This window comes from Grampus griseus (assembly GCF_964374135.1).
Source record: "Grampus griseus genome assembly, chromosome: 10".
Classification (NCBI taxonomy): domain Eukaryota; kingdom Metazoa; phylum Chordata; class Mammalia; order Artiodactyla; family Delphinidae; genus Grampus; species Grampus griseus.
This window is the reverse complement of record NC_139004.1, coordinates 37,434,890-37,457,859: the sequence shown is the minus strand read 5'-3', so window position 1 is coordinate 37,457,859 and position 22,970 is coordinate 37,434,890. Positions and strand designations below refer to the sequence as shown.

Sequence of the window (22,970 nt, the reverse complement as noted above, 5' to 3'; positions counted from 1 at the left end):
GCAGTTACCACATGTCACACTGCCTATAAATAGCAGAGATGGGCTTCAACCTACGTCTGTCTGTTCCAAGGCCCTTCATCCTGTGTAACTGGCTGCCATCACACCCCTTCCCTCTCTGTAAGGACCTCATGCTGCTCTTGCCACAATACCCTCCCTCCTCCTTCCACCTTCTTCAAACACCCCAACCCAGAGCTCTACCACATAGCTTCTCTGATGGTTCCAGCCCACACCACTCACACTCATCTCTTAACTTTTCTGACAGGAATCTCAGCCCTGCACAGTTTGGTACTTAATTATAGACTGCCTTGTATGGGTCTCTGGCTATTTCTCATTTGTCTATCTTGTTCCCAATAAGTGTAGGCGTCTGAGTTCGGGGATGGGTCTTCCACTCCCTCCCATCTCCCAGGACCCCCAGCTCAGAGCTGGACAGGCCAACCGGATTTCCCAGGAAGGAGGCAGGGTCTCAATGTTGCAAAAGCTGATTGGACTCCACCCAGCCCCACCCCACCCTTCACCCCAGCCAGTCGGTTGCCTCAGATCTTTGTGAACATGCGTGAGCCTGCCCCGTGTGCGCATGCGCACACGTACACGCAAGCACAGAGACACGGGCGGGCGCGCGTTTTCTCTGTTGCAGACACATTTAGTTAGGAGTTCCCTTCTCAAACAGAGGTAATATACTTGGAAGTACCTATCTGAGATAGAAAACCCCCTCCTGACCGATCACTGGGTGCTGCCCCCAATGTGAAATTCCAATACGGATCAGTAAGGCGGACAGAGTTGGTGGGAGCTCCCCAGGGCGGGTTCAGCATGGCTGTCACATCCTAACAGAGTCTGGAGCTGGACTGGGGATTGGGCAGGGGACTTTGTTTGTCGATTTCAATTCTGATCCTGCCTCTAGGTGGCCTGGGCGGGTGTTGAAGGGAGAGACGTGATCTTGCCACTTTGCCGCTTTGCGACCTCCTCAGGCAGTGAAATCTGCCGATTGTAAGGAAGGCCCTCCTTGCCAGGGCCACATTGCACAGCTCCAGAGGAGCATGACCAGTGCTCCCTGGAGCTAACCCTGGTCCCCCCGCCACCTCCCTTTGGGCTCCAAATCATCTCTCTTCCCTGACCCAGATGCCCCCATACCTGGCGTCCCAAGCTGTTCATCCTTGGGGTTAAATACTGGCATCTCAGACTTCTCATTTCAAAGTGAGAACAGTGCACAGTATGAAGCCCAAGCAGAATGATCGAGATTCCAGATTGATTTCTTCTGGGACATTTAGGATACAGCATAAAGATTCAGGACTTGGAGAGAGGGCACTGACTAAGAGTTAGTGTGTCAGTAAAGGACCAAGGAGAAAAGAAGGTGGGAGCTGGAGAGGCGGTGGTGGGTGGTGCCCCTGAAGCCAAAACTCTTTTCTTTACAACTTTGCTGGTGGCCAGTCCTAACATGTGAATAAAAAAGTGAATAAGCAAAGGGGCACTTATGTAAGAAGAACAAATAAAAATAATTGTGTAACACATCACACAAAGCCTGGAGAAGGATCCCAGGGAAGGGCATCGCTGTGGAGGCATGGGTGCTGTGAGCCGTGTTTCCCTCTGAAACCAGAGCCAACTTGGCATCCCTGCCCCTGCGGGAAGGGGATACCGTCCTCCTGGTGGGAGGTCAGTTCCTTTACTGCAGTGTGCTGGGGAGGAAGGCGCCATCCCATAACCATCGTTGGAGGTTTTGCAACCAGATGAGTAAACCCTTCAGGGCTGAAGGCTGAGCAGCGCACATGCAGGGCCAGGGCGCTGCTCACCCATCAGCGCTTCCTGCACCTCGTCCTGGGCCTGGGCCCTTTACCAGGCTTTGGGGATGACTACTGACGGAGCTCAACAGGCCCAGGCAGCTGCTGCCTGAGCCACCCATGGGTGTCCCAACCGCCTGGGGAGAGACGGCCACATTCCAGGCTCCGGGCTGGCAGGGAGGCTTGGCAGCGAGTTCCGACAGGAGGGCGGCCCGCGCTTGGGCAGGCCAGCACCCCGGGAGGCCCCAGGCTGGGGAGATGGAAGAACAGGTGTTCAAGGGGGACCCAGATACCCCTCATTCCATCTCCTTCTCGGGCAGTGGATTCCTCTCCTTCTACCAGGCCGGGGTGGTGGACGCCTTTCGGGACCTGGCTCCCCGGCTGCTGGAAACGGCCCATCGCTTTGCTGGGACGTCGGCAGGTGCGGTGATTGCAGCCTTGGCCGTCTGTGGGATTGAAATGGGTAAGGTCTTTGTTCTAGGTTCCCTGGGGAGCCTCTGGAGGGATTCCACAAAGCAGAGCCTGAGGATGGCTTGGGGGTGCTTTGGGGAGCAAAGTCAGGCCTTCTGAGTGGCAGGAAAGGTGGGTCAAGTGGGACAGCATTTGAGGTTGGGGTCTGCTGGGTCCCAGTCTCTGACCCACTGGATAAGCTTGGAACCGTTTCTCCCTCTCCCTCAACACCCTTACCTGCCATGCCCTTTCCCCCAAGGTCTGGGAGAGGGAAAAGCGGTATCTCTCTCAAACATCCTGGGCTGGGAATTTATTCCATGACACAGTCATACATTAGGGTGAAGAGCTGCTCCTGCATGGCCTCGTTTAAAATGCAAATATCCTTGCAAAGGACAAACTGGCATGTTCATCATCTTGGTGGGGATGGATTCGTCAGACCAGCTTCCAGGTGCCTAGAGGTGCAAGCCCTGGGACTGGAGGGATGGCCAGAGGGGCCAGCGGAGGAGGGAAACTGGGAAGGAATATGGGAGATCTCACTTTGCCTCCTGCCCCACTAGTCCAGGGGGCCCAGAGGGAAGGATGGGACCACACACCCAGAGGCAGAAGCACCATCCCGTGTAAGGGGAGTGGGCACATTCCAAGCAGCCCCACACAGCAGGCCCAGACCTGGTCCCAGGGCAGCCCTGGGCTGCCTTGGCTTGGGGAGGGGGTGAGCATTTATTAATTGGCTGCACTACCATTCTGTGCCAGCCTCTGTTCCAGGCACTGGGGACAAAGTCCCTGCCCTCATGGAACAGAAATTCTAGAGAGAGGAGACACATAATAAGCATCCAAAAAGTAGTCTCATGATGTCATATCAGGAAGTGATAAGATCTATGAATAAAATTACAGCAGAAAAGGGTCAGAGAATAAAGTGAGGACTATTTTAGAAAGGGGGTCAGGGAGGCCATTTGGGAGGAGGTGACATTCAAGCAGAGACCTGAGTGAAACGAGAGAACAAGCCATTAGAAGATCAGTAAGGAAAGACTGTTCTAGGTGGAGGACCAGCTGGAGAGCCTGTGGGGTTGAGGAGTGGTAGATGACGAGGAGGGAGGTGGTGGATAAGGCTGGAGGGGCAGGCAGGGGCTAGGTCATGTGGGGCCTCGTAGCCGGAGTATGAGCTCTGATTTCACTCTGGAAGAGTGGGGAGCACAGGCTGCTGGGAGGGAGGCAAAGTGGGGAGGCAGCTAAGAGCACGTGATCCACAGGGATTGGATCTCGGTGCTGGCCCTTCATGATGTGGACCTGGCGCAAATTACTGGATGCCTCAGCTTCTGCATCTCTCCAGCTGAGATTCTACTAGTATCTCATTCCCGGGGTTGTTAAAGGGTTAATGGAGCAAGTGAGTGAACTGCTTATCACAGTGCCTGGCACATGGCAAGCACTTGGTACATGTCAACTGCCTGGTTTGGGTTTTTAAGGAACCCCGGCCCACCGGGAGTAGTGAGATGGAGGAGACAAGGGAGAAACAAGGAGAGCAGTAGGGGAAGGTTGTAGGTTGAGACGAGGGATGGGCAGGGCAGGTGCCTGGGCAGTGAGGGTGGTGAGAGGCGGTTGGATTTAGGATACACTTTGAAGGTAGAGCCAGTGAGACTTGCTGAAGGGCCAGCTGCAGTGTGTGAAGAAGGGTGCGAGCAGGGCCCCTTCCTGCCTGGGGATCTGCGCTGGGTGGGAAGTCTTTGTCTCTGTTTTAAAGAATAATTGTAATGCCCATTCCCTGAGTACCTCTTTTGTGCAAGATATTTTTTTTTCTAATAATTCACAAGTAACAAATTCTTTCTTACTGTACAGAATTCTCAAACAATGCAGAAGTATCTAGAGTTTTTTTTTTTTTTTTTTTTTTTTTTGCGGTATGAGGGCCTCTCACTGTTGTGGCCTCTCCCATTGCAGAGCACAGGCTCCGGATGCTCAGGCCCAGCGGCCATGGCTCACGGGCCCAGCCACTCTGCGGCATGTGGGACCTTCCCAGACCAGGGAATGAACCCGTGTCCCCTGCATCGGCAGGCAGACTCTCAACCACTGCGCCACCAGGGAAGCCCCTAGAGTTTTTTAAAAAAGCCTCTACTCACCTCCTCCTTGTCCCCAATCTCACTTTCCCTCTTGTAGCAGTGGAAGGGCTCTGCTTGGATCCTTCTAGATCTTTTTTTTTTTTTTTTTTGCCAAGACATCTGTGAATGCAGCAGTTAATGTTTCAGTCACACCATGGACCCCACTCCCTGGTCCTGGAGTCACAGAACCCTACCCTTGGAGACACCTGCCTCTGGGAGTCTCTCTCTTTCCGGATACCTGTGTTGCTCACCTGCTCCATCGCTGCCACCCTCCTCATGTCTTTAGTTCAACTTCTTAAAATACACCATCGTCTTAATCCTCAGGCATTCGAGGACTTTCAGAATTAATTCAAGTCAATCGATTCAATAAATACTGCCCAAAACTGACTTGGCCAGGCTGTGACCGATGTGGACAGCAGGAGAGAGGAGCTCAGACCCATGAGAAGGACACCTGATGGCCATGTAACCAAGGGCTGGTCCATGTGCTGGGCCACATGCGTGCAATTGGGAGGGAAGGGTGACATGTGTGTGGGACTTGCTCTTTTCACTCAGCAGCATGTTTATAGATTGATCCACGTCACTCCAGTGTACTTCATTCCTTTTAACTGCCATGCAATTTACTACTAACCAGCACTTTCTCTGTATCAGGCACTGTTCTAACTCTTTGGTGTATTAATTCATTCAGTCCTCACAACAACCCTCTGAGGTGAAAACTATTATTATCTCCATTTACAGAGGAGGAAACTGAGTCACAGAAAGCTTAAATAACTTGCCTAAGGTGATACAAACAGTACTTGGTAAAGCTGGTGTTTGAACCTAGCCCGGCCTTTAAGCCACTCTGCTTCTTGACAAAGCAGTGTCAGGGGGCATGGACGCTAGTTGTATGGATACCAGGGTCAGGGAAGCTTCTCTGAGCAGGTGGAATTTGCACACAGACCTGAAGGAGGGGAGGAAGTGAGCCACAAGAATATCTGGGGAGAGCATTCAATGAAGAGGGACACGTGACTTGTATAACATCCTGTCATCAGTTAGAAGCAGAACAAGAACCAGGACTTGGTCTCCTGACTTCCTTCAATCCTCTTTACCTCTTTTACCTCTTTCAGTGTTTATTTCATCAAGACTGTATCACGGTTCATTTAGTCATTCTGTTGATGGACACGGCCAAGTTTTTGTTGTTATAAACAACACTGCAAAGGGTATCCTTGTTTGTGTCTCCCAGGCCCACATGGAATGTTTCCCTAGGGTACACGTCACATGAAATTAACCAGACTTGGCTAAATTACTCTCCAAAGTGGTTGTACCAATTTAACCACTAGCAGCATATATGAGTTCTAATTTCCCCACAATGTCATCAACCTTGGTACTATCAGACTGCAGAGTTTTTTTGTTTTTGTTTTTTTTGGCCGTGCTGCGCAGCTTACAGGATCTCAGTACCCCAGCAAGGGATTAAGCCCAGGCCATGGCAGTGAAAGCCCAGAATCCTAACCACTAGGCCACTGGGGAACTCCCAAGACCACAGAGTTTTAAGTCAATCTGATCAATGTGAAATTATATCTCATTTTATTTTGTTATTTAATCTGTACCTCCTGATAATTAGTGATATTAAGCATCTCTATGTATTTACCTACCACTTGTGTTTCCTCTTCTGTAACTTACCTGCTCATGACCTTTTCCTGTTTTTTCTACCATTATCCTTTTCTCTTCAACTTGTAGATGTTCTTTATATAGTCTGTACATGAGTCATTTGTCAGTTATGGACATTGCAGCTATCTTATCCCATTCCATGACTTGCCTTTTTATTTGACCATGTCTGTTGTTATTCATAAAATTTCAATTTTGATGCAGTCCGGTGTATCAATAAATCTTTTCCACTTACAATTTGTGTTTTTTAAAATCTTTCTTTGTTACAATGACTTCTTCTATATTTTCTTTCAAAAGTTTTAAAGTTTTGCCTTTTCATATTTAAGTTCATCCATCTGAAATTTATTTTGTGGCTAGTTTGAGGTAGAAATAGAAGTTTTTAATTGTGATAACGAATTACCGCACACTATTTATAGGCAGCCCTTTCCACACTTGTTTGAAATGTTGCCTCTGGCTTATTCAAGTTCCTAGAATCCCAAGAGTCTGTCTCCGGAGTCTCTCTTCTCTTCTTTTGGTGAATTTGTCTATTTCTGCACCAAATCACACTGTTTTGATCACTATAGGCTTATAATAAGGGGTACATCATATATGGCAGTCATCTCCTCCTTTTTCAGTTTCTTCTTCAAATATTGACTATCATTCTTAACCCTCTTTTTCCCCCATGTGAAAAGCTCTATTAGAATTTTGATTAAATTATATCTTCCCATTTATAATATAGTCTATCTATCTCTCTATTTCTTCTGGCCTTTTTTTTTTTTTTTTTTTTTTGCCCTTCAGTAAAGATCTTGTGTGTCTTTTCTTAGATTTATTAGTTTTTGTTGCTATGGGGAATGGGATTTCTTTTTTCTTTTTTTTTTTTGGCTACGTTGGGTCTTCGTTGCTGCACGCGCGCTTTCTCTAGTAGTGGCGAGCGGGGGCTTCTCTTCATTGCAGTGGCTCCTCTCGTGGAGCATGGGCTCTAGGCGTGCAGGCTTCAGTAGTTGTGGCACGTGGGCTCAGTAGTTGTGGCGCACGACCTTAGTTGCTCCACGGCATGTGGGATCTTCCCAGACCAGGGATCGAACCCTTGTCCCCTGCATGACGCCACCAGGGAAGTCCCGGGATGTCTTTTTCTATGACATTTTCTAATGTAATTGACTATTGCTGACATAAAGGGATGTGGATGGTTTTTGCTAAATGATATTGTTTTGAGCAACCTCATGAACATTCTTAATAGTTCTAAAAGTTTCTTGGTAGATTATCTCATACTTTATGTGTAAACAATCATACTATCTGCATATAACTAGAGGTTTGTCTCTTTAAAAAAAAATTCTTGAGCTTCCCTGGTGGTGCCGTGGTTAAGAATCCGCCTGCTAATGCCGGGTACATGGGTTCGAGCCCTGGTCCAGGAAGATCCCACATGCTGCGGAGCAAATAAGCCCGTGCGCCACAACTACTGAGCCCTCGTGCCACAGCTACTGAAGCCTGCATGCTTAAAGCCCACGCTCCACAACAAAAGAAGCCACCGCAATGAGAAGCCTGCGCACTGCAACGAAGAGTAGCCCCTGCTCGCCGCAACTAGAGAGAGCCCGAGCGCAGCAACGAAGACCCAATGCAGACAAAAATAAATAAATTAAATTAATAAATTAAAAAAAATTCTTCAACATGTGGCCCGCAGGCCACTCTCCTCCAGGCCATGCCCCCTCCTCTTGTTCCCAGTCTGGGCTTTCTGTCCTGAGATTGTGTTTTGTTCTGTGGAAGCTTAGACAGCAGTGGGTCCATCTTCTGGCCATATGTGCCTTAGTTCTGTGATAGGGCCAATTTGGGGGCATGTGAAAATGTTTATAAAACACTTAACCCAGTGCCTGGTTTTCATTAAAGATGTGTTAGAGAATGAATGTTTGTTCACTCATTTATTCAGCTGAGGAGAGATGGTCTCCTTGACAACCAGCGCAGAGATTCATGATTTCCAATTTGGGGCTAGGAACTTGCCTCAAAACTGCATTTGCATAACTTTGAAAGATAATTTTGTCTTACCAGAGAATGGGCATTCGGTGGACTTAAAACCCCATCCCCACTTAAGCTACTACTTGGCACCTTCCCCCCTATAAAAACTTCACGGCAAGCCAATTATTCATTCATTCATTCATTCAACGAGTGTTCTTTGAGCATATACTGGGTGCTGCAGAGGATACAGAGATATAATACAAGATGAAACTCCACCCATGCCCTCAACAAGCTTACAGTCTACTCAAACCCCAAGGTAGTAACCAAGTCGTTACAATACAAAGAGTTCCAACTGAATGTTAGAAAATTAAAAGGCAGAGGAGTGCAGGTGGAGGGAGCAGACAGCTCCCATCGTGGAAGGCCTCATGGAAGTGACATTTGAGCTAGTGCTTGAAAGGTGAATAGAAATTTGACGGGTAGAGACAGTTTGAACAGGAGCCTCAGCTTCTAGCCAGGACGCTGCATAACGACAGGACAAAGTCATGTGGTGGGGAAATGTGATGCCTCCAGGGAGTGGTGAAGAGTGCAGGTCCCCTGGTGTCAGGGGTTGACGCGAAAGTTTCAGAAAGGCAGCTTTTGACTCGGCAAGCGTTGTCCAAAGTGGGAAAGGGCTATTTTAGAAGCAGGGGAGCACCTGCCCTCCGAGAGGCCCATGGAGAGACTGGGAAACACCTGATTGCTACTGGTGAATCCCCTTCATTTAGCTCGGTGACTGACAGGACCTGTCAACCTGAGGTCTCCAGCCTCCCAGACTGAAACCTACAGTGAGAAGTATTTTTTGTATTGAGATCCAGGGTGAACATAAATCTAAAAGAGAAGTTTCATGATAGAAACTTTACCATACTCTATGCTACAATTTTGATATTTTCTTCTAGTCATTGAAGAATTCTTCACTTAGTCAATGGTTCTCAATCTTGCACGTTTGAATCACCTGGGAGCTTTTAAAACGTCCACTGCCCAAGCTCCTCCCCCAAACTAATTAAATCAGGATCTCTGGGGATGGAACCCGGCACCAGTGTTTATTCAACTCCCAGGTGATCCCGGTGTGCAGCCACAGTTAAGCCCCAGTGCACTTTGCAAAACTAAGATGTGCTACCTTCCTGAGACGCCAGGACTGTATGACCAGGCAGTGGAAACGGGTCAGGCATTGCTTATGGAAATCTTTAAAATGCCCACCATAGTCCTGGACTAATGAAAATTCCGTATCTGATTATTAGTGGGATATGTATTTTTCCAGGATAGAGAGAAACAGTTTTCCTACAGTGGCTTTAGACTGGACTAGATTCTGTGAATTCCTCTGGCTGGGTCACAGATGAGGAAGACGGACCTTGGTTCAGGGGCTGGTCCATCCCTTGCCCTTAGCCCAAGTCCACATCCAGTCTGCTTTTCTGAGAAGCCTGTGGAGACCCATGGCTCAGAGCTTCTACTGGCTGTTTTTCTTTTTCTATGGCTTTTAGTATATTCACAAAGTTGTGCATCCAACATCACAATCAGTTATACAACATTTTAATTATCCCCCTGAAGAAACCCCATACCCCTTAGCTGTTAACTTTCAATACCGCCATTCAAGCGCCTGACAGCCATTAATCTACTTTGTGTCTCTATAGATTTGCCTATTCTGGACAGTTAATATACATGGAATCATACAATATTTGTCCTTTTGTGTCTGGCTTCTTTCACCTAGCATAATATTTTCTAAACTCATCCGTTGTAGCATGGGTCAGTACTTCACTCCTTTTTATTGTCGAATAATATTACCTTGTGTGAGTATAATACATTTTTAAAATCCATTCATCAGGGAATGTACATTTGGGTTGTTTTTACTTTGGGCTATTATAAATAATGTCATTATGAACATTCATGTACATTTTAAAAACTTTTAAATAACTTTTTTTTTTTTTTGGCCACACCACGCGGCCTGCGAGATATTAGTTCCCCAACCAGGGATTGAATCCACGCCCCCTGCAGTGAAAGCGCAGAGTTCTAACCACTGGACCACCAGGGATGTCCTTAAATAACTTTTGAAAACGGAAAAATTTCAAACATCTTGGAGAGAATAATATAATGAATCTATTATTCTAATGAATCCTCAAGAACGCATCATCTAACTTTAACACTTACCAACTAGGTTTCATCTGTATACTCACAACCCTGCTTTGTTTTGTTTTTTTATATTATTTTGAAATAATTTTAAAGCTGCATAGAAGTTGCATGTAGGCTTTGTTTTCTTGCGGGAACATTTTGCAACATGTATCTCTGCAGATAAGGACTGTGAGCCTGAGGAGAAGCCCAGGAGGGTGAGGCTGGTTGGTCTCACGGCACAGAATGGTGCTGGGAAGTACCAGCCTCGGTGGCTGTTCCCCTGCTGAGTGCGGGTGGGACAGGGGACTGAGCTGACTTTTAGCTGAGCTCATCAGGTGACTTTGTTTTGGCCTCTAAAATTAATTGTTTTCCAATACCTCTTATGCTGCCTGTTCAAAAAAGCCAACCCACCAAACTCCCAAACTGCTAAATAAAGTATTAAAAGGGTGGGCCTGATGATGAGGACTGGGATTGAGAGCTCTTCATGTCCAGGATAGTCTCAGGGTGTGTCATATCTCTGTGCCTTTGCTCACGCTGTTCCCTCTCCCTGGGATGCCATCCCCTTTCTTCTCTCCCTGTGTTGCATCTCCCCATCCTCCAAGGCCCACCGCAGATGTCACCTCCTCTGAGAGTCTCTCGTCATTCCCGTCAGGCACTAAGTCCTTGGTGCTCCCACAGCTCGCTCTCGGAGAGCATTTGACTCAGAGACCAGGATCCCCCTGGGAAAGAGCACTTGTCTAGGAAGCAGGCTCTCTGCATTCTGAGAGCAAAAGTGTCTACAGTCAGATTGTGAGCCTAGCTTGCCACACACATTATTTTCGCATGGTCTTTCAGAGTAGGGTTTAGTAAGCAGGGAGGTGGTCTTCTAACCAAAGTTGGTCTGACCCCAATGTCCAAACTCTGTCCACCTTCCCTTTCCTCTTGCCCCAGGAATCCATTCAGCAGTGAGTGGCCTTGGACAGGCCACCCTGAGCCTCAGCTCAGCTACTGAGCAGTGGGAGGGAATAATGCCTGCTGAGCCCTCCCGACAGCTGGCTCTGGGGTCAGCAGTGGGGTCGGCAGTGGTCCCTGAGAACAAGCTTTGCAAACTCGGATTGATACTGCAGTTGCACTGGTTGGGATAGCAGTGACTCAGCAAGACCCGAGAGCATTGCTCGCTCATGTGGCCTTTGCACTCCAGCCCTCCAAGCCTGGTGTGGTGGCTCCACAGAATTAGGACCCAGGTTCCTTCCATCATGTTGGTCACAGCCCAAGAGGGCTCCCCACCATGTCTGCATTGCAGCTAGTTGGGGAAGGAAAAGGGGGGCACACTTCTTCCCTCTAAGGGCAGACCCTGAAGGTGACACACATCACGTCACCTCACATCCTATGGATCAGAACTTAGATACATGACCACACCTGACTGCAAGGGAGGCTGGGAAATGTAGACTTTATTGTGGGAGGCCATGTGTCCAGCTAAAAATTGGAGGTTCAACTGCTAAGGAAGAAGGGGAGAATAGATACTGGGGACAATTAGCAGTCATTGTCACAATAGCTGTAATTGGATATATGATGATGATGGAAAAACTCTGTCCCTGCTTGGGACCCAGACCTTGACTCCATAACCACCAGGTCAAGTCCAGTGTGTTGGCTGGGAAAGGGCTCAGCTCTGAACCATCAGCAGACTGCCTTCCTGGCGGCTGGCATGTGAGTGCTCCAGTCTTGCTAGGGGTCCTGGGCAGTGCCTCACAGCACCTGCTGTGTCCCCTACCTAGAATGACCTTCTGTTTTTCTCTCCAGAGATAACACCTCTTCCCGACATATCCTCCCATTTTACCCCACTGGATCTCTTTCCATGATTTCGAGTTTACCTATAGAATCTGTCCACCTACTCTAGCACTTGACAGTATCCTGTCTTAATTGTTTCAGATGCTGTGTCTCATCCCATCATCTAGATTGGTTGAGCAATCTAACAGCTTACAGGTTCCGTGGCTCCCACAAACTTCTGGTCCAACAAGAACTGCCTGATAGACTCCTGACAATTGCTGGCCATTGGCAAGTGTGACACTGAATGTGTCTTTGCAGTTTTTACTTTGGGGTTTACCTGATATGACGAGTAATACTAGAATGTCATAGAAGGAAGGTCAGCGAGTCCAACTCCTCCACTTTATGGATGACTGTGTTTAGACTTTGGAAGAGGAAGTGACTGGTTGGAAGTGGACCTCACTTAGGCCAGTGGTTTCCAAACTGTGTTCTGAGGAACCCCAGGGTTCCATGGGGGCCAAGGTGGGGTTAGGAAGCCTGGAACAGGGGAGCAGGGAAAGGACACACATTGAAGTCTTGGACCCTTACCCCAGCTTCAACGAGTACAACCCTGCTATTGTCCACACTTTATAAAATTTCTCTTAAAGGAAGTGTTCCAATGATTTTTTTTTTCTGTGCCTCTCCTGATCTCCAATGATTTTATTTTTTTTCTTTTTAAGTTTGAAAGCCACTGTTTGAGTCTAATCTACTTAGTGTGAAGACAGAGAAGTTGAGGACCGGATTCTGGCTGAATTTACAATGATAAAATAGACCATTTGTCCAGTCACTCATTCTAGGTCCTAGGGATCTAGCAGTGAACAAAACAGTCTGCCCTCATGAAGCTGACACTCTTTTCTTGAAATCAAGCCATAAATAACTAAACATGCAGAAAAATATCAGTATGCACGCTCAAAGAAGAAAATAAAGCAGGCGAAGGGTGTGATGAATGATCAAAGGGCAAAATTTCAGGTGGGCTGGGTGGCGAGGCCCACTCTGAGGCGGATGGAAGGGTGGGAGGGCCACGCACTCTGAGAGAGGAGAGTGTTCCAGGCTGTGAGCTCAGCGGGTGCAACAGCCCTGCACACAGATGTGCTTGCATTTTCAGAAGGAAGACAAGCTGTCTTTCCGGGCAGGAAGTGAGTTCCAAAAGGACCTTGCAAAGCACCTGAGCAGGCCAGACGACAAGTGGGGGCGCCCACCCCACAAATGTGGGCACAGCCGGACCCGGCACGACTCCTCCCGTGGAGGCAGGGGATGCTACAGGTGTTTTGGTCTACCTCCCATGCCTGGTCCAGTGCTGCCTTGGGCAGCTCCTGCCACCCCTCCTGAGGCCCCGGAGCCAAGTGTGGCTGAAGTTATTGTCATTGGCAGGTGGCTCAGGTGTGTTCTGGGTAGTGGACCCACTGGGGCCTCAGGGGCGGATGCTGGGAGGACAACACTGCCTCTTGTGAGAACCTTGACTTTGGTGACTTCTTTCCTCAGTCACCCATGTGCCTGTCTTTGTCACTCAGTTGAGGGACAAGACACCCCAGGGTTGATGGAGAACTCATATCCCAGGAAGGAGGGGGACTGGGCTGGTGTTCCAGCTCTGCCACTAATCACTGTGGCTCCGCCCACCAGTGACCTGCCTCCCCCTCAGTTTTCCTATCTGTAATTTGGGAGTGGGGACATATCCCTTGGACGTTACGGTGAGGGACAAAAGAAGTCATGGATGTGCCTGGCAGAGTGCCTAGCAAATATTCATCACAAAATATCTTTGATGAGTGAATGTTGAATAAATGGATCAACAAGTGAAAAGAAAATGATCTTGAAATAGAAAAGCATAGGTAATGCAGCAGTTTTCAAACTTAACTGAAGGACATCCTAGAGAAGTCATTAAACTTATTAAAACAGATTACTGGGCTCCAACCTGGTCTGGTTAATTTTTTTTTTTTTTTTTTTTTTGTGGTACGCGGGCCTCTCACTGTTGTGGCCTCTCCCGTTGCGGAGCACAGGCTCCGGACGCGCAGGCTCAGCAGCCATGGCTCACGGGCCCAGCCGCTCCATGGCATGTGGGATATTCCCGGACCGGGGCACGAACCCGCGTCCCCTGCATCGGCAGGTGGACTCTCAACCACTGCGCCACCAGGGAAGCCCTGGTTAATATTTTTTAATACTTTAATTGTGAGCTCATCTGCACAAGGACTTGGTTTTTCTATGGGAATTCTGTGTGGCTTCGGCGGTGGAAGGACCATCTGAGCTGGTTTGCTTTGGCCCTGGCCAGGCACCCAGGGTTATCAGCAACTCAGGACCAATTTTCATGGTAATCACCCTGTAGGTTGTGTCAGTTCAAGCTCTAAACCACAGATGATACAGGCTTGGGACTTTGCATTTTTATGGGAGACTTTGTGTTGTTTCACCCAGAGCCCTGCTCAGAGACAAGCCATTGGCACGTTTCATTGGCCCAGCAGCTGTTGGAGGGTCCCAGCTTTAAGCAGCATCTCAGTTCAACTGCCCCTCACACAGCCCAGAATGACAGGCCCTGTGGCTGCCAGTTTCTGGTCTAATAACCACAGCATCAGCTTTCTCTCTCATGGCACTGGCTTTCAGTTCCTTCTTCATTTCTGCTCTTTCTGTGAAGTCAACCATGTCTCATGATTTTATTTTATATCGTGCTCTTTGTTCGGGTTGTTGTTGTTGATGATGATGATGATGATGATGTTCCTAAAGCTGGAGAAGTTCCTTTTTAGCTTAACACTCTATTACCTGAGCTAGAAGTCTCTCCAAAGTTCTTTAAGACATGAGTAGAACCACCAGTTTTTTCCTGTTGCAGGCGCGTGCGCACACGCGTGTGTGTTGCCCAGACATAACCTGAAGTTCAGGGCAGGCTGCTAGGTGCACTTTCAGAATCAAAATGTCCTCATCAAAAATCATTCCCGGACTTCTTTATCTGCCTGAGATGACAGCGTTTTCTGTAGAATGAACTCTGCTCTGATTCACATCTTAGTGTCACACTAATAATGCTATTTATCAGGCACTTGAAATGTGCCAGGTACTATGCCCAAAGCTTTGCATAAACCATTTACTTTTATCTTCTCACAATTCTATCAATTAGATACACTATTTATACCTCTTTTACAAAGTGGGAAACAGGTGTTCGGAGAGATTAGCTAACACGATGAGCCAAGACTGGAATCTTTCTTAATTTCTACATTTCTATATCCTCTCTAATCATGATTTCAGAATTGCTTTGCAAGCAACACCCCAGCTTTCCTACCAGACTCCATGGGCCAAGCAATCATTTGCACATTGGTTAAGAAAGTGAGATCAAATGACGTGATGTATGCAAAAAAAAAAAAAAACTTTTCGTAAAATGTACAGAAATGACATTGCTGGGTGGTGGTGGCTGTACCTCCTACTACTGTGATGGAATCAGTATCTTTCAGTTCACTGAAAGTAACTTGTGTTTTACATGTTTAACCTCTGAAACCAAATGGATAAAAATTTATTTTACCCAAATGATTCTTTGGACTCAAGTAGAAGACAACTGAATGGAAAATCGGGTGATACTCTGAATGTGTTGGTTACACATTAGAAACATCTAACTATTTGGAAAGCAAGTCATGCAGGTGACCTATGTTGATTCATTCCTCTTAAAGCAGTATGTGTTAACTGAGCCCCTGCCGAGTGTCTAACAGCTTGGTCGATCTATGTTTTTTTTTCACTTTTCTTTTTTGGCCACATGGCATATGGGATCCTAGTTCCCCGACCAGGGATCAAACCTGTGCCCCGTGCAGTGGAAGCACGGAGTCCTAACCACTGGACTGCCAGGGAATTGCCTGTTTTTTCTTTCTTTCTTTTTTTTTTTTTCTTACTTTAATAATAATTAACTTGTTATTCTGGAATAATGATAGATTTACAGAAAAGTTGCTGAGATAATACAGATAGCTCCATACATCCTTCACCCAGTTTCCCCTAATGTTACCATCGTATATAACCACAGTACATTTGCCAACCTTCAGACATTAATATTGGTACCTTAGTATTAACTATAGGTTTCACCAATTTTTCTACTGATGTCCTTTTTCTGTCCCAGGATCCAATCCAGCATCCCACACTACATTTGGTGGATCCATTTTTAGTCCAGCTCACTTAGAGAGTATTAAAATAGCGATGTTTTCTTTGCTTCTCTTTGGGATCAAATTCTAATTCCATTTCTAATTCTACAGGGAAAAGAAGCAGACAAATGATAAACAAATCTCCAGGCTGGTTTGACTCTCATTTGAATTAGGAGTTGACTCACCAATCCTGAGGGTAACTCACCTCTGTCCTCCTGAGATCAACATGTAAAGAAAAAGCTCCTCTTCAGCCCCGGCTCAGGGTCTCGTGTCCATTAATGGGGGGCAAGAGTTAGGACCAGGCTTGACAGAGCAAACTGCTCGGTCAAGCCCCAAGTCGGGCTGAGTCCCTGAAGAATTCCACCTTCCTGACCACCAGCTGGGAAGAGTCCCAGCAGTCCAATAGAGAAGATACTCTTTGATCTCCTCCTTCAGTTCATTCATTCTTTACCATTCATTATTAATTTATTCAGCAAACATTTATTAAGTCCCTACAGTGTGCCAGGTACTGAATTAAGTGCTGGGGATATGACAGGAGCAAAACAGAAATATGGAACATTAAATAGTTCTTTAATTTATTCTTGAATACCTACTAAGTGTTCAACACAGAGCTAGGTTTGGCCACCCCTCGAGGCATCTTAGTTCCCCGACCAGGGATCGAACCCATTCCCCCTGCAGTGGAAACACGGAGTCTTAACTACTGGACTGCCAGGAAAGTCCCAGGAGAAGGGTGTTCTTGATGCAGGTCCTGTCCTCAAGGAATGCGCTAGCCAGAGAGACAGGACAAACCACTGAAGGCAGCCTGAGATAAATGGTGCAGATGGTACGGGGAAAGAGAGAGCTAACAGCAAGGGTGATCAGGGAAGGCTTTAAGGAGAAAGCCCAGATCTTAAGCTGGGCTTTATGGTGAAGTCTGCATAGATAGTAAAAAATAAATAAGTAAATAGAAGTTGTGTAGCAGGAAGAAAAGCAGGATTGTGCACTTTGTGTATACTGATGAGAGAAGAATTTGGCCTGGCTTGGGACGGGTCTCTGGGTGTGCAGACAGAGGAGCATATGTTTGAAGATGTGATTTGAGTTCTGTTGCTCTAAAGAGAGTCTTCCTGTCTCCCAGGGACATCTGAGCCCTTAGGAGATATGCCTAAACTAAATCCTAGAAAGGCAGATCCCAAGAGCCTTTGCAGAGCCACCCTGCTCCCCCTACCTCACTGTGGGAACTGGAGGCTCTGAAGTTGAAGGGCGTGTCCCTGGTGGAGGCAGTGAGCTGTGGTGGAAAGAACACTGGCTTTGGGGCCCTCAGGGGTTGGAGGCCTAGCTCTGCTGTTTTCCAGTGTGTGACCGTAGCCAAGCTACTGGCTGAGCTTCTGTTTCCTCATCTGTAAAGAGGAGATAGCCACAGTACCTACCTCAAAGGGGTGTCATGAAGATTACATGAAACTATGAGGCCTCAGAACCTGGCACAGCACCTGGCACCAAGGAGGTACCAAAGAGTGGTAGCCAGTAAGAGCAGTAAACAGCTGGTGGGATCAAAACCTGTGGTTCCATGAGAACTTCAAGACTCATGTAACATAGGCGGAGGTCTATGCAGGTAGGTAGGTAGGTAACAGACCCCTCCAACTGAAGTCTTGGACAGCTGGGACAGTGAATACTGCCAGTCAGCAGAAATGAACTTCAACTCTCAGTGGTTCTGAAAGAGGGAGGCATGGGCATTCCTCTGTAGTGGTGCATTAATTTGGGCAAATCTCAAATGAGGAGATGCTCTGAGATGGTCTTTTCTCTTTATAGCAGAGGCTCACCTGGAGGTCCCCTGACCACATACACACAAACACACACACACATATACACTAAGACTGTAGGGTGACTAGTTCACAACATTTGCATTATCCCAGTGTCCCCTCAGTAGTTCAGGGAGAGTCTGTAGGGTAGGACAGGTTACAGCCTGGAGGCGCGCAGTATTGGTTTATACCTTGGAGCAGAATCCCGAATGGACTTCTGGGTCCACCAAAGAAAACAGAGAGAGAAGAGCAGGGGCAATGGTCCTGAGAACTTTGTGAGGTTCCAGAGAACTTTCTAGGTACATTCTCTCTGCCTGTTTCATCTCAAGGTAATCAGTAGATCCTTCAGTGGAAAGTTGTGGAGATTGTGTCTAGATTCTGGGGGAGAGGCACATGGGGGCTGAGTGAGGCCCCAGGCCCTGAGAAAAAGCTCCGAGGGCACCTTGACAGGAATCCAGGTGAGGAACCAGTAGCAGGCACTGCTGTTTCCATGGCAACCTGATGTAAGATGATTTGAACGTTTTACACCAATTTTTTGGTAAACTCTTATGGTTAGAAAAAGGTCTATCTGGAATATTGTTGTTATCCATAAGAAGTTTTGTTTTTTTCTTTTTGGTTTTTTAAGTGCTTACTAAGTCAGAGTTGTTTTGCTTTTGGCTAAAGCCAATAATGTATTCAGAACAGAGAAGGAAAATGTGAGTTTTGTCATATATTCTAGTTCCAGTTTCTGCTACCATAGAGAGCATGACCTAGGGTATATCCGGCCTTTATTCATTTCTCCATTTAGCCAGCTAGGCAGTCACCCATTCAGCCATATTTATTGAGCTCAACCTTTATCCTGAGCTGGGTTTCTTACCTGTAAAATGAGAGAATTAGTCTGGTTTAGTATTTTTGACCTAGGCTCCTAGATCCTTAGGAGTTTCAGGGCTGCGCTTTCAGGGCCTACTTTCCTAGGGTTGGCTGGGGCGATTGGGCCTGAGATCCCACTTCCCTTCAACCCAGAACAGCCCTGTTTTTAGTTGTTTTGTAATACACATTAGGTTTTCACTTGTGATTTTTTTTTTTTAACGTCTTTATTGGAGTATAATTGCTTTACAATGGTGTGTTAGTTTCTGCTTTATAACAAAGTGAATCAGTTATACATATACATATGTTCCCATATCTCTTCCTTCTTGCGTCTCCCTCCCTCCCACCCTCCCTATCCCACCCCTCCAGGCTGTCACAAAGCACCGAGCTGATCTCCCTGTGCTACACAGCTGCTTCCCACTAGCTATCTATTTTACATTTGGTGGTGTATATATGTCCATGCCTCTCTCTCGCTTTGTCACAGCTTACCCTTCCCCCTCTCAATATCCTCAAGTCCATTCTCTAGTAGGTCTGTGTCTTTATTCCTGTCTTACCCCTAGGTTCTTCATGACATTTTTTTCCTTAAATTCCATATATATGTGTTAGCATACAGTATTTGTCTTTCTCTTTCTGACTTACTTCACTCTGTATGACAGACTCTAGGTCCATCCACCTCATTACAAATGGCTCAATTTCGTTTCTTTTTATGGCTGAGTAATATTCCATTGTATATATGTGCCACATTTTCTTTATCCATTCATCCAATGATGGACACTTAGGTTGTTTCCATCTCCTGGTTATTGTAAATAGAGCTTCAATGAACATTTTGGTACATGACTCTTTTGGAATTATGGTTTTCTCAGGGTATATGCCCAGTAGTGGGATTGCTGGGTCATATGGTAGCTCTATTTGTAGTTTTTTAAGGAACCTCCATACTGTTCTCCATAATGGCTGTACCAATTCACATTCCCACCAACAGTGCAAGAGTGTTCCCTTTTCTCCACACCCTCTCCAGCATTTATTGTTTCTAGATTTTTTGATGATGGCCATTCTGACTGGTGGGAGATGATATCTCATTGTAGTTTTGATTTGCATTTCCCTAATGATTAATGATGTTGAGCATTCTTTCATGTGTTTGTTGGCAGTCTGTATATCTTCTTTGGAGAAATGTCTATTTAGGTCTTCTGCCCATTTTTGGATTGGGTTGTTTGGTTTTTTGTTATTGAGCTGCATGAGCTGCTTGTAAATTTTGGTGATTAATCCTTTGTCAGTTGCTTCTTTTGCAAATATTTTCTCCCATTCTGAGGGCTGTCTTTTGGTCTTGTTTATGGTTTCCTTTGCTGTGCAAAAGCTTTGCAGTTTCATTAGGTCCCATTTGTTTATTTTTGTTTTTATTTCCATATCTCTAGGAGGTGGGTCAAAAAGGATCTTGCTGTGATTTATGTCATAGAGTGTTCTGCCTATGTTTTCCTCTAAGAGTTTGATAGTTTCTGGCCTTACATTTAGGTCTTTAATCCATTTTGAGCTTATTTTTGTGTATGGTGTTAGGGAGTGATCTAATCTCATACTTTTACATGTACCTGTCCAGTTTTCCCAGCACCACTTATTGAAGAGGCTGTCCTTTCTCCACTGTACATTCCTGCCTCCTTTATCAAAGATAAGGTGACCATATGTGCATGGGCTTATCTCTGGGCTTTCTACCCTGTTCCATTGATCTATCTTTCTGTTTTTGTGCCAGTACCACACTGTCTTGATTACTGTAGCTTTGTAGTATAGTCTGAAGTCAGGGAGCTTGATTCCTCCAGCTCCGTTTTTCGTTCTCAAGATTGCTTTGGCTATTCGGGGTCTTTGATGTTTCCATACAAATTGTGAAATTTTTTGTTCTAGTTCTGTGAAAAATGCCAGTGGTAGTTTGATAGGGATTGCATTGAATCTGTAGATTGCTTTGGGTAGTAGAGTCATTTTCACAATATTGATTCTTCCAATCCAAGAACATGGTATATCTCTCCATCTATTTGTATCATCTTTAATTTCTTTCATCAGTGTCTTATAATTTTCTGCATACAGGTCTTTTGTCTCCTTAGGTAGGTTTATTCCTAGATATTTTATTCCGTTTGTTGCAATGGTAAATGGGAGTGTTTTCTTGATTTCACTTTCAGATTTTCCATCATTAGTGTATAGGAATGCCAGAGATTTCTGTGCATCAATTTTGTATCCTGCTACTTTACCAAATTCGTTGATTAGCTCTAGTAGTTTTCTGGTAGCATCTTTAGGATTCTCTATGTATAGTATCATGTCATCTGCAAACAGTGACAGCTTTACTTCTTCTTTTCCGATTTGGATTCCTTTTATTTCCTTTTCTTCGAACGGAGGCTCCTTGGCTGAAAAATCGCTGCCCTGGAGGGTCTCTATGGACCGTCCAGTGGTGCAGTGGTAACACTGCAGCTTCAAGCCAATTTTTTTTCCAATCAGTGCCCTTGCAGTGTAGGATTTAGAAATAAAATGATGAATAAATCACTTCCCCAACCCCCTCCCGCTCAGGGGCTCGCTGTCTCTGTGAGGATAAACTGAGATTACAAGTGTGAAAACCTGCTTGGGTAAACGACTGTTGTTAAGATAATACTAATAATAATGATCATAGTGGAGTCGGGCAGTCAAGATATACCCACAGGGAAATACAGCCTATAATTCAGCCTACAAGTAGGGATCAGGTAAAAGCAGTTGACTCCCAGGGTCTCCACACAGGGACTCGGAGAATTGCATGGCTTTCCTGGGAACGCGACTCTGCTCGCCAACGCCTCCACAGAGGCTGCCGAGCCCCCTGATTCCCCGGTGCCCACCGCTCCCGCAGGTGGGGGAGCAGGGCCGCAGTGAGAGGGGCCTCACGGTGATTGGCTGAACTGGAAGTTGTTGCTAGGCTACCAGTCCGAGGCAGACTGGGGCCTCTAGTCCCATCCTCCACTGCAGATTCATCCTGCACAGCCAATTTAATTCGGGCACCCTGTGAACGAGATCCCCAGCAGTTTAAATTGTCAGCTGCCAAGTGCCCATCTTTCTAGGATTTAACACTTAGCAAGAGGCTACGTGAGGGAGGGAAAGAGAAGCCCTGTTTTTACACTCTGGGTCACGTTGAATAGCTTCTTCTCTCTCTGGGTTGCAGTGTCCTCCCTTGATTTCTGGTTTCATTCATTTATTCATTATTCATGCATGCATCTATGTTTATTAAGTGCCTGCCATGTTCCATGCACTATATCAAGTGCTAGGGATAAAGGGATGAATGAGATGGAGACCATCCTTGCCCTCATGAAGGGGAAAACATTACGCACTTAAGCATATAAGTGAGATAAACACATATCTATTTCTTTCCTTCCTCGTCAATGATTTTACTAAGCCCCCCTTTTCCCCTACTAAATCTGTAGGGTCCCCCAAGTTGACAGGGTAAGGAGTGCTGCTGTCAACCATGCCTAAACTACGTTACCCCTCACCCATACCCTTACCACTCCCTAAAACCGGGTACATCCTCTTACCTCCACAGTGCTTTTACTTTGTTGTCTTGAACCCACAAGTGAGCCTGAGTGCACCTTTTTTAAAAAAAAAAATTTTTATTTATTTATTTTTATTTTTGGCTGCGTTGGGTCTTCGTTGCTGTGCATGGGTTTCTCTCTAGTTGCAGTGAGCGGGGGCTTCTCTTCGTTGCGGAGCACGGGTTCTAAGCGTGCGGGCTTCAGTAGTTGTGGCACATGGGCTCAGTAGCTGTGGCTCATGGGCTCTAGAGCGCAGGCTCAGTAGTTGTGGCACACGGGCTTATTTACTCCGTGGCATGTGGGATCTTCCGGGACCAGGGCTTGAACCCATGTCCCCTGCATTGGCAGGCAGATTCTCAACCACTGCGCCACCAGGGAAGCCCTGAGTGCACCTTGATAAAGATATGGGGCGGAGATCATTGTCCCCTGTTCAAATGAGAAAGCTGAAAGGCCAGAAACATCAAGAAACCCTGTCCATGGTCACATGGAGAATTACTGGCATAACCAGTATTGAGCACTTACTATGTGCCGGCTCTTAAAAAACTATCTTCCTCATAACAACCCAGTAAGGTAAGTATTATTATTATTCCCATTTTATAGGTGGCAAAATTGAGGCTGGAAGAAGTTATCTGACTTGCCAGTGGTGACCCAGATAGTATGTGGCAAAGCTAGGATTTGAACCAAATCTCCCTGGCTCCAAAGCCTGAGCTTTTTCCAAGAAATGGGTCTGGTCACAGAAAAGAGTCTCTGAGTGGCTGACACTGGAGTGGCTTCCACATGCCCTTCAAAACCTCCCGGTCCCAGGATCTTATTTAATTTCCTGCTGAAGTTCTTGGCACGCATTTATCAATATAGTTAACTCTGTTATCTATCCATCTATCTGTGATGATCTTGTCTTCAAGTTTTTATTGGGTAATTAAGTCAGGTA

At 46.4% G+C, this 22,970-nt stretch overlaps 1 protein-coding gene across 1 annotated transcript in view; it reads left to right on the top strand.

Moving 5' to 3' along the window:
• Nucleotides 1–1,892: 1,892 nt before the first annotated feature.
• The window catches only part of PNPLA1 (patatin like domain 1, omega-hydroxyceramide transacylase), a gene marked incomplete at both ends in the record, with an annotated part of 42,755 nt that continues 21,677 nt past the window's right edge, over nucleotides 1,893–22,970 (top strand). The window contains one exon of the mRNA XM_082664078.1: nucleotides 1,893–2,235. Coding sequence (XP_082520204.1) covers nucleotides 1,893–2,235 — 343 coding nt within the window. The remainder of the gene's footprint in view (nucleotides 2,236–22,970) is intronic.